Source organism: Prosopis cineraria, unplaced genomic scaffold, assembly GCF_029017545.1.
Source record: "Prosopis cineraria cultivar Desert tree isolate PC_DT_omini unplaced genomic scaffold, ASM2901754v1 PC6, whole genome shotgun sequence".
In the NCBI taxonomy this organism is placed as follows: domain Eukaryota; kingdom Viridiplantae; phylum Streptophyta; class Magnoliopsida; order Fabales; family Fabaceae; genus Prosopis; species Prosopis cineraria.
In genome coordinates this window covers 6,500,168-6,511,874 of record NW_026555337.1, presented here as the reverse complement: position 1 = coordinate 6,511,874, position 11,707 = coordinate 6,500,168, and the positions used below count along the sequence as shown (strand labels likewise).

General features: G+C 28.1%; 1 protein-coding gene across 1 annotated transcript; it reads left to right on the top strand.

The window, feature by feature from the left end:
* The first annotated feature begins 2,160 nt into the window (after window positions 1–2,160).
* LOC129314319 (probable O-methyltransferase 3) lies at window positions 2,161–3,506 on the top strand. Its single transcript, XM_054957723.1, has 2 exons — window positions 2,161–2,974; window positions 3,072–3,506. The coding sequence occupies exons 1-2, from the start codon at window positions 2,192–2,194 to the stop codon at window positions 3,381–3,383; spliced, it is 1,095 nt and encodes a 364-aa protein (XP_054813698.1). The 5' UTR covers window positions 2,161–2,191; the 3' UTR covers window positions 3,384–3,506.
* Window positions 3,507–11,707: the final 8,201 nt, after the last annotated feature.

Sequence of the window (11,707 nt, the reverse complement as noted above, 5' to 3'; positions counted from 1 at the left end):
GCTTGTGTTGAAAATTGACTAAATTGCTTATTTTATTTGTTGGGAGTATAAGGATGGATAAATGTAATTTAGTTTACTTGTTGGGAGTATAAGGATGGACAAATGTGATTTAGCCTAATGGCATGTGGGAGGTAAAAATTTATCTGAAATGTTATAGTGTGTGAGTTGAAGCCAATTATAAAATATTTTATATCGAAATTATTGATATAAAAATGTGTTGAGTGGCTGTAACCCAACTATGATTGAGTTAAATTATTTAAAAAAAATTTTGGTGTGTTACATATTACATATAAGATACAAGCAGGGTGGTTTAATTGAAGAAATATTAAAGGAGTTATTTGTGATCGTAAGATATCTAATAGGTTTAAAGGAAAGTTTTATCGAACTGCTATAAGACCAGTAATTTTATATGATAGTAAATGTTGTGCTTTGATGGAACAACAAGAGCATAAAATTAAAATATCAAATATAAGAATGTTGAGATGGATGTGTGGATATGCATGTAAAGACAAAATTTGAAATGAGTGAATACGGAAAAAAATAGATGTGGCACGTATTGAAAAAAAAATGATAGAAAATCATTTGAGTTGGTTCAAATATGTATAAAGAAAACCACGAGAGGCACTTGTGAGGAGAGTGAAATAGATGACTTTGAACCCTGTTAAGAAGGGTAGAGAAAGACTGAAAAAAATACTTTTGAAAGTTGTTGAGCGAGATTTGTTAATTAAAAATATTCTTAAAAAGTTAATAAATGATCGAATATAATGACGTTATATAATTCATGTAGCCGATTATATTTAGTGGAATAAGACATGTTGTTCTTAACACATTAAAATTTACATGTTTTAATTTAATTAAATAAAAATATATAAAAATTAAATGTATAAATATATAACTTGCGCATGGGATTCTATGCCTATGCTATATGCACTCCGTCCCCGCACTTCCAACGTAGGGTAAACCAACTCCATATCGTTATCATCGTCAGTTTTTTTAAAAAAATAATATTAATTGTTGATGGGGAAAAAAACCAAGCGAATCTAAGCCTAACCACAAATGATACTTTTAGAGACACGTCTATAAAACCTTTATGAGTAGATGCTGAAGGGAGAAGATGCATCTAAAATTTCAATATGATGATAATTCTGGAGGAGAGTGGAAAATGGAAATACACCGCAAAACAGAGAAGACAGTAATGCCCACTTTGACGTACGAGATTGATGAGCACAACACGCGTCTCCAGAACGAGACGTGGAAGCATCCCAGCTATCTGGCTAGATCACGTTAGACATATGGCTTACATACCCCCCTCAACATTCTTCCAATCCGCAGGAGAATTGGCCATTTAATCTTGCAAACTAATGGAAGACCAAAATTGGTAAAAGAGATATACAATCCGAGAGGAAAAACCAATCCCTGTAAAAATTGAGACACTAAAAAAAATTATAAAGATTAGAAATAAAATCTGTTAAAATTATAGTATAGGGATTAATGAATATGTTTTTCTTAAAAATAAAAATATTAATGTAAGGCAATTATTACGCTCTATTACCGTTAGGGGGTATCTTTGTTACTTCATTATTCAATTTCTTTGCGATGATTCAAATTTAAACACTTCTTTATTATTTTGAAAAAAAATATTTTACTTAATCATCTCTCTGTTTCCAATGTAACATATCTGTAACCAACCAATCATATATCATCTACAGTTCAGATTTTCATAACATTAAAAAATAAATGTCTGACATATACAGTGAAAATCCTCACTCTATATATATATATATATATAAATTCCACGTTAAAGTAGAATATTTCTGCCCCCACACAAATTCTAGAAAGTAAAGAAACTCGTACCCTGTTCCAGGATTTCAATATCTCTTTCTACTTTATAGGGACTCATTATATAGCAGTACTGTAACTACAACACCGTAACAGAGATGTGATTATTATATAAATTAGAAGGTTTTCCACATTCAACAACTAGCGCTGCTTATCAATCTATAAAAGGATGTTGTTCTGGCAGTATGTCCAAGACCTTGAACAACCCCTTGCTTGATTTAGGCCCAAAAAGAAAGGGGGGGGGGGATCGACTCACTCAACTATAAATTGACCTAAATAATGTTTTGCTTTCATTCCATGTATGTATCACCATACCACCACCCTAATATCTACAGTAATTAAATCGAAAGCCATGGAATCCCAAAACAAAGGGCTCGGAGCAACAAAGCTCGTTCTTGCTCAAACCCATATATGGAACCACACATTCAGCTTCATAAACTCCATGTGTCTCAAGTCAGCTATCGAACTCAACATTCCAGAAATCATTCATAAGCATGGCAAGCCCGTGCCTCTTCCCCTTCTCGTCTCTTCCCTGCAAATCCAACCTTGTAAATCTCCAAACATTCATCGTTTAATGCGACTCCTCACCCATTTCGGATTCTTCTCTCTCCGGAAACTTGTAGAAACTGATGATGACACTTCAGAACAAGGCTATGTCCTAACTGATTCATCCACCCTCCTTCTCAAGGACCACCCCTTGAGCGCAACCCCTTTCTTCCTCGCCATGCTTGATCCTGTCCTGAAAAAGCCCTGGTATGAGATGACCAACTGGTTCCAAAGTGACAATCCCACTTCATTTCACACAGCTCATGGGAAGACGTTTTGGGAGTTTGCCAACGTTGACCCTGTTTTTAATCACTTTTTCAATGAAGCCATGGCTAGTGATGCGACATTGGTGATAAGTGTGGTGGTTGATGAGTGTAAAGGGGTGTTTAATGGAATAAAGTCGTTGGTAGATGTTGGGGGTGGCACAGGGACTGTGTCTAAGGCCATTGCCAAAGCTTTTCCAGAGATACAGTGTACTGTGTTTGACCTGCCGCATGTTGTTGATGGCCTGCAAGGTACTAGGAATCTCAAGTTTGTCGGAGGGAACATGTTCGAGGCCATTCCTCCTTCAGATGCCATATTGTTGAAGGTGATATCTTTGCTACATACATACTCTATAATAAAACAATCTACATGCATTCATATATACTTGACAACATATAGTTGCTTTTTTGGATGTTGAATAGTGGGTACTGCATGATTGGAACGACGAGGAGTGCCTGAAAATTCTGAAGAAATGTAAGGAGGGAATTGCGAGGAAAGGGAAAGCAGGAAAGGTGATAATAATAGACATGATAATGGAGAATGAGAAGGCAGATATGATCCGTGACATATCAACTGAGAATCAACTGTTTTTTGATATGCTGATGATGGTCTTGCTTGCGGGAAAAGAGAGGAGTGAGAAAGAATGGGCCAAATTAAAATGCTCGGCGGGTTTTAGCGACTACAAGATTTATCCCATTCTAGGTCCACGATCTCTCATAGAGGTTTATCCATAACAAATTCTCTCGTATTTTGAACTAATACTAATTAATTAGCTTCTAAGAAGCAGATGAAGGTCAATATGCATGTATGGCTTTTGCAGTCTGTATTATATATTAATGATGTCTCTGCGTGTTTGATGTGAGTATGCTGTTAATTGTCTGCGAAGATATAAATTATATATATGGCTTATAATAACGTTACAACACGGTATATGTGGTAATTGAGAAAATTAGGCTGTAATCCACAGTCAATTTTTTAGCATTTTTATGGACAATGGATGTTTTAATTTAGCATGCATGGTTCTCTACTTATAAAACCCCAGCCCTAATCTTAGTTTTTAATTATTATTAAACTTTTTAATACTCACACCATCTCAAATTATAAGATAATTTGAGGCAAAATTACACATATCAATAAAACTTAATAATAAAACTTTACAAACTTATTTTTCAAAATAAAATTGTAAACTTTTAAAAATACTTCTACACACTTAATCATTATACTACAGTATCATTTTAATTCTCTCTTCACTTGAAAGATAATATTACAAAAACATCATCAATGAAATTTTAATTATTTTAAATTGTCTTATATTTTAAAATAATAAAATAATTTTAAAAATGTTTATAATTTAGAACGAGATTCATTGAACAATATGCAAAGTTGCAATACATATTTTTTTAAAATAAAATAATTATATAAATTTTATATTTCTTTTTTCTCACCAAGACTCTAATTTTAGATTTAAATTTTATCATTATATTAATATAATAAATACTTAAAATTATAATTATAATTTTAGTCATTATCAATACAATAATCATAGACTTTTCCTATTTCCCTCTTGGGCACTTTTGCTCTGATTTCGTCATGTCCCTCAAGCAGCAATGATCAGAGCTCGTGGGTGGTTGTGTAGCAAAAAGTGATCACAACACGTATATACTAATAAAAATTATTTAATAAATAAGAATTTAATTCACAACTTATGATATCATGGGTTTAATTAAATCATATTGTTAATATAAAAATTTTATTAGTAAGCAATATATAAATATATTTTTAAATTTTTTTTTGAGTCTAATGTTTATGTTTTAATTTTAATGAGTTCTTAAGATTTAACTCACATCATTTTTTTAAATAAAAAATAAAAAATATCATGACATATAACTTAAAAAAAAAAGTAAGGGTTAAAAAAGGGTGTTTTTGTAAGGGGAGGTGGGGGAGTGGGGGATGGTGCTTTCAATCTCTCTCATATGGGAGACAACAAATTGATGCACTAATGAGCTTCCTTCATTTCCAAGTTTGTGGCCACGTTTAAGTCACAACGGTGACTGGTAAGCACATCTTTGTTAAGCAAGAGACGTAATTTTGATCTTTTATAAGGAGTCTTTTAAGAGAAAATGTTGTAATTACACCTGGAATGCTATAATAAAACTCATAATCTGGAACATAACCAACTTATTATTAATATCTGACTTTTTCATTTTATATATGTCAAGTGGCATTGATATCCTAGTGTCATAATATTCGTTTAAAAAAATAGACTATAGATGCTGCTTGTCGATTAACGAATAATGGACGAATAATGGACGCTTGTTTAAATACATGTATGATTTGGAGACAACATATATTAAAGTGAGAATGATAGATAAATCTATCTAAAATAAGGAAATAATAATTTGGTCGTGTAAAATATAAATAATAATAGTGAGGTATCAATAAACCTTTTTGAGATTAAATTTTTTATGTGAAATTACTTTAATATTCTTTTACAACTAATTTTATATAACTCACGAGTTTGGTAGTGCCAACAACCAAAATGATTCAAGAAATCATAATTTTTTATCAACAATTTTTTTTCAATCAGTAAAGTTCAATTAATTTTATGTGATTCACAAGCTTAGTATAAGTATTCATAAGTTTAATTTTAATAATAATTAAAATTATATAAAAAATCACAACTTTCTATCAACAAAATTCACCTAATTTTATATTTGGTATTTAAACGAGATTTGTCTATTTAAACATAAAATAAGCATTAAAATTTGAAGTAATCGCATGGGATGAATGACTTAAATATGTGCATTTAATCTCCACAAGCAACACACACACGCATCATACCATACAAGTTGGTAAGGTGATTTTGTCATTTTTCTCAATAAAGTTAAATTCACCTCTGCCGAATGATATTTTATTAAAGTGGATCAGCATAGTTGGATCTGCGGAAAATCATTTCTCATATAACTCAATATTATTTTTGAAACAAAAAAATGAATATCGAAGCGTGTCACTATATTTCAGCTTTGTGGAAGGCGACAAATTTGATATCTAAAATGAAGTACATTCTGGCCACATCTAATTTATTTCACGGTAAAATCGCTTATTTTTTTTTTAAAATTTATTTTGTGAGTTTTTGTGATACTTGTTTAAATTTTTTAAAATAATCAGAATAAAAAATAAATTTTTAATTATCTTAAGAAGCTATTTTGAGTAGTTTTTGAAAATAATAAATGAGAAAAATATTTTAAAAAAATGAAATACATAGAAATATTATAAAATTTTAAAATAATATTATAATAAATTATTTTTATAAAAAAACAATAAAGATATCATAAAATTTATAAATAATTAACTAATAATTATTTTTTTATTATTTGAACCAAACATAAAATAATGTATGCTTTTTATAAAATCTAATCTAAAAAGAAAATAAACTCGTTGCACCGTTCGAGGATCTCGATGATATTTTTTTCAACTTTTCTCCCAACTTATTTGGTTTGCACTTGTAGATCCCAATGGTGCGCCCTTTTGTCAAACTATCTTTAGTTTGGGTTTTACAAGTTGATTTCAAGTCATTGGCTTTTAATTTGAAAAGTAATATGAAATTGCTTCTGGCTTTTTAACTTTTCAATTTGAAAGTACATTCAAAATCTCTGGACAATCTAATGTCCTCACTTTAATTTGCCTAAAATTTCAGAGAAATAAGCATTACTTATACAAAAACTTGGCGTTAGGAATTTCAAATATTTATATTTATATATGGTCAAAAAACATTTATATTTTTATTATATACTTGTACTCATTTAACATTATGTACAAATATTTATATTATATATTTAATATTCTATAAGACTAAATATATACAAGAATACAAATATCTTTGCATTTTATAATATATATTACATATATATATTATTTAACACATCAACATTTATGCTTGTGTTTATATATATATATATATATAAGTTTTACATAACAAAAATTACATAAGGTCTGTGGATTTTACACGTTTAGCTCTTCTAATATCTGTTATTAAGTTCATGTTGATTTCTTATTGGTTTACTATTATCTATTCTAGTGCACGCAATTGAGAAAAATGATCCATGTCTGTGGAGCTCATCATACTTGCATTGTTGTGTAGTCATGTGTGCTGCTCTAAGATACCTATTGCAACATGGTTGGAACATTATATTAGATAAAGTTTAAAAATTAAGTTATAATTATGTCAAAACTATAGGGATTAAATGATTGTTTTTTCTTTCTTCCTTCTTCCATCACTTGACATCTTGAAAAACTTGAGACTATCGTCACTATGAATGTTTTTTGACCATGCATGTATGTGCTCTTCATCTTAAATGAAGGTGGTATCACTATTAGAAAAATAAAATCTAGCAAGAGACAAATTCCTTACTAAATGCCATTTTTTCTTGCTAAAGTATGTTTTGGAGAGAGATTTTGTCCCTCTCTAAATTAGTAGCTAAAGCATGACTCGCTAATTTGCGAGGGATTTAATGAGGGCTATGCCTCTTACTAATCCTTGCTAATATTATTTAAAATTTGATAATTTCGATGAGGAATTAGTCCCTCACTAATCTCTTACTAAATATGTTTATATTTAAAATTATGATGTCACATCACCAACTATGTGTCTGTCAACTTATGACATTTTGCCAACAACCTCATGCCTTGTCAATCATTATATCACCTACTATCTTGTGCCTTATCACCCACCATGTGTGCAACAACTCATGATATGTCATTATACACCTTGCGCTATATCACTTGCTCTTTGTCATGTCACGTATTCATTATATTTATGTTGAGGTCAAGATTTAAACCCTTAATTTCTTGCCTTCCAAGCCTTATGTCCTCCTTCTTTATCAGTTGATTGAAAATTACCTATAGTTATTATATAAAAAATTAAATATATATTATTTAACTATACAAATATATCAAAGAATATATTATAAAAATGTACATATATATTAAATTATATGTTAAAAATATTTATATTTATTTAAATTATTCTTTATATTATATTTTTAATAAAATATTATTTTATTAATGAAAATGAACTTAAAATAAATAAAATATTACATAATTTTATTATGAATATTTTAGTTAATTTTTAAATATAATTTTTATTTTTAAATAAAAATAATTAAATATATAATTAAAAGTTATTTACAAAAGTTTTTTTGTAGTAATTATTTAGGATAGAGTCTCTTACTAATTATCTTATTTTACAGAGGGATTGGCGATTCCTCACTATTTTGCTCACTAATTATCTTATTTTAAAGAGAAATTGATAGTCATTTGCTATGTTTTTCTCTAATTATCTTATTTTAGAGAGAGATTGATAGTTTCTCGCTATTTTTCTAACTAATTTTACGTTAAGTTATGAAATCAATATCTCTCACTAATTTCCTATTTTCAAGAGGAATAGACGATCCCTCACTAATTTACATTTTTCTAATAGTGTATGAGTGACACTACTGTTAAATAGCGCCAAAATTAATAAAAATTATATTTCGGAGTAAAGCACAACCTACGTTGTCTTCCTAAGAGTTAATAGAGTAACTATTTGAATTATAATTATGAAAAGCTAAAAAGTGGATGGTTTTTTTATGATGAAATTAAAAATTAAATTAGAAATAAATAAATAGAGGAAGTTCAACTATGAAAATTATCAAGCACAAGTAGCGTAATTAATCACAACTCAATCACTTAAACTTAATTTTCCTCATCCACAAATTAAATTAATTTTATTTAACTTTATTATTTTGATTTTGTTATATATTTCTCAAATTATTATTCAAGAATTAAACAAGACTTTAAGTTATAGATTAATTAAAATCTTTCTTAACCCACAACCTAACAACTGTTTTATAACTACACCAAAAATAAGTATGAGTAATCACTCAAGCCAAGCCAAATTACTCTTAAGTTACTATATCAATCAATTATGGCAAGTAAAATCTCAGATAAAATTTATAACCCAAAAATTATGTAATAAAGCTATTCTAATCAGCAATAACAGTTTAAGCATAAAATTTAGAGATAACGAAAAGAAGAGAAAATTAAAATAAAGCTAAAATAATTTTTTTTAAATATCAAAGACTCTGATTAAAATTTAGGATCATGTTTGTGATTAATCACACTAAAAAAATTAACTTTCTATAAAAGTAAAAATTAAACAACACTGCACATTAAAATGAAGAGACATGAAAAAATAAAAAGAAGAGTTGGGAAGAATAAGCCGTGCCTTTGCCCGTTTGCCGCCCACATTTTCTCTTCTTTTTTTCCTCCTTCTCTGCGTTGCTTCTTTTATATATACAAAAGTGATGTCATTCCGTACAGTCAGGAAAAGCTAATGAATAAAATAATAAACTATTTTAAGTAATCTTAATTAAAAACTATATTAAATAACCCAACATAAATTTAAATAAAATTTTAAAGATTTAATTCTTAATTTGATCTCTAAGTATGTATTCTTTTTATCCAAAATAATCTTTATTGATATCTTTCAAATTGAATCTAAAAAATTTTCACAATAAAATAAAATCTAAAAGCTACTATGCACAAATATTAAAGATATCATTTATATTTTAAAATCATAAATTTAGATAGTTAAAAATTCAAACTAAATATTGACTAATAAAATTAAATAATATTTAATTAAATTTAATTAGTCTTAAATAAATATTGAAAAGTCTAAATTAAAAAGATAAAAATATATAAAATTTTCATTTATCATTGAGTATTTCCTTAAATCAAGAAATGGTTGGTGCTGAAGCATAATGAGGGAGAAGGAATATGAAAAGATTTTGGAGAAAACTTAATTTTTAAATTTACCCATAAATATTTTCTTTTCTTGCTTGATGCTTCCCTGCTCCCTCTATTTTTCCTCTACTTTAAAATTTAAATTATTACACATCTAATAATTCATGAATGGATGACATATTTTATTTACTAGCATGGGATAATAGAATTTACAATTATATTTTTATTTAGTCAGCAATAAATAATAAAAATTATATAAATAATATCTTAAAATATTAAACTTTATTACATATAAATATTTTTTTACAAATAATAAGATTATTATTGTTTATAAAAATTAACAATTTTTTTCCTTCCGTTTTCTCTCACCCAACCAAGTATGGGGAGAAAAAATTACATCCACTATTTTTTTCTGTTCTCTCTATTTTCTTTCCTCACATTATCTCTTCTCATTGTTTTCTCTTTTGAGTTAAGAACAACATTAGCATTTAATGTTTAAAAACTTGAAAATTTAAATCAAAGAAAAAAATTAAAGTATTATATTCAATGAACAACCCTAACCCTTATTTTCTTTTCACATTACAGCCTATAAAAAGTGGATTTTGTTGAAGCTATGTATTTGTAGGGATAAAAATAACGTGAGTTTTTGAAAATGGTTTTTTTAATGAGAGAATCTTTCACTGATCCGAGGATCTGATCCTGAGGAGAGGTTGAGTCATTTATTTAATCATGATAATGATATAGAAATTATGCACGGTAACATTATTTCATGTGTGGGCCATGAAAATTGATGTCCTGCGTGGGTTTTTTTTTTTTAAAAAATACATATAAGTTAAATTATACAAAACCCAACTACTTTCAACTACATATAAATAACCTTGTTAACCTTTAAACTTAATAATAAACCCTTTTGAACTTTCATGTTTATATAAATACCCCTTAGTCATTAATTATATACTCTTTAAACTTTATCTTTATGTGCATTTAAGTCTTTAAGTTTGAATTGATATATAGACAACCCTCCTAAACTTTAAGTTAGATGTAGATAATTAATACTCCCTCTATTTTTTATTGTTAGAGAAATTATCACTTTTAACTTGTATTTTTTATGAGCAAAGTCACCCATTCCAATAAGTATTTATTACACATTGTTAAAATCATCCCTCATAATTTATATTAACGAGAAATAATTAATATATGGTTATATTGATTAACATAGGGCCTTTTGGTTCACTTTTTTTTTTAAATTTTCAAACATAATTATTATGGTAGTTAACCAACTTTTTTAAATTATATGATATAATTTTTTATTACATATAAAAATGGAAGGAGTATATAAAATTAGTCATATAGAGTTATTTGCATAAATATAAAAGTTGAGGGGGGTTTATTATAAAGTTTTCAAGGTTAAGGGGGTTCTATTATATGTGTATGTGATTTAAAATTTAGGGGAGTGGTGTATAATTTAACCATAAATATAAAAAGCGGGCTCTACCAATTACAAAGAATATCTCCACATCAAGATACTCTGCTCCCAACTGATTAAATTGCTACATATATGAAGATTGAGGTACTTAAAGTGACGAGAGTGGATCAATGTTAATGAGTTTCTTGTAATTAAGATCCAAACCATAGATATACATGTGATTAAATATTGATGCAAATGCGCATATATATTCACATAATCACATTATAACATGATGCTATCATAAGAAACAAAAACCACTACACTTCATTTTGGGCATTTACAAAATCCACTTTGAAAATTTAAATTAATGAAAAATTAGAGTATTCGTTGAACAACTCTAACCCTTATTTTCTTTTCACTTTGCAACAAACAAAAAGTGGGTTGTTGAAGTTATTTGTATGGATTAAAAAAAAAAACGTGAGTTTTTTAAAATGGTTTTTTAATGAGAGAATCTTTTCGCCATTAGAGTCAATATTTAATCATGATAATGAATTAATGATAGAGCAATAAATGTGGTAACGTAAATTTCATTTCATGTTGTCGGTCATGAAATTTGATATATCCTGCTTGTGGGTTGCTAGTTTAATTTGAACAACAGCATCAAGAATCCTCAAAAAATGCAGTAAAGCAATATTGCTTCACATCATTCATTACGTCATAGTTTTTGTATTTATCAATAATCAAACTATCAATTAGGGCTGATATATTTTATATATTTTTTCTCAATAATTTCAGTAACTTGATGAATGCCCACTTGCTCTCCTACAGTTGATCCAAATATATAATGGCAACCTCAATGCAGACCAT

Excerpts from the sequence above, each read along its gene's own strand:
- LOC129314319 (XM_054957723.1), top strand. The coding sequence starts at position 2,192 with ATGGAATCCCAAAACAAAGGGCTCGGAGCAACAAAGCTCGTTCTTGCT. Across the intron at positions 2,975-3,071 it reads CAGATGCCATATTGTTGAAG|TGGGTACTGCATGATTGGAA; the intron begins GTGATATCTTTG and ends GATGTTGAATAG.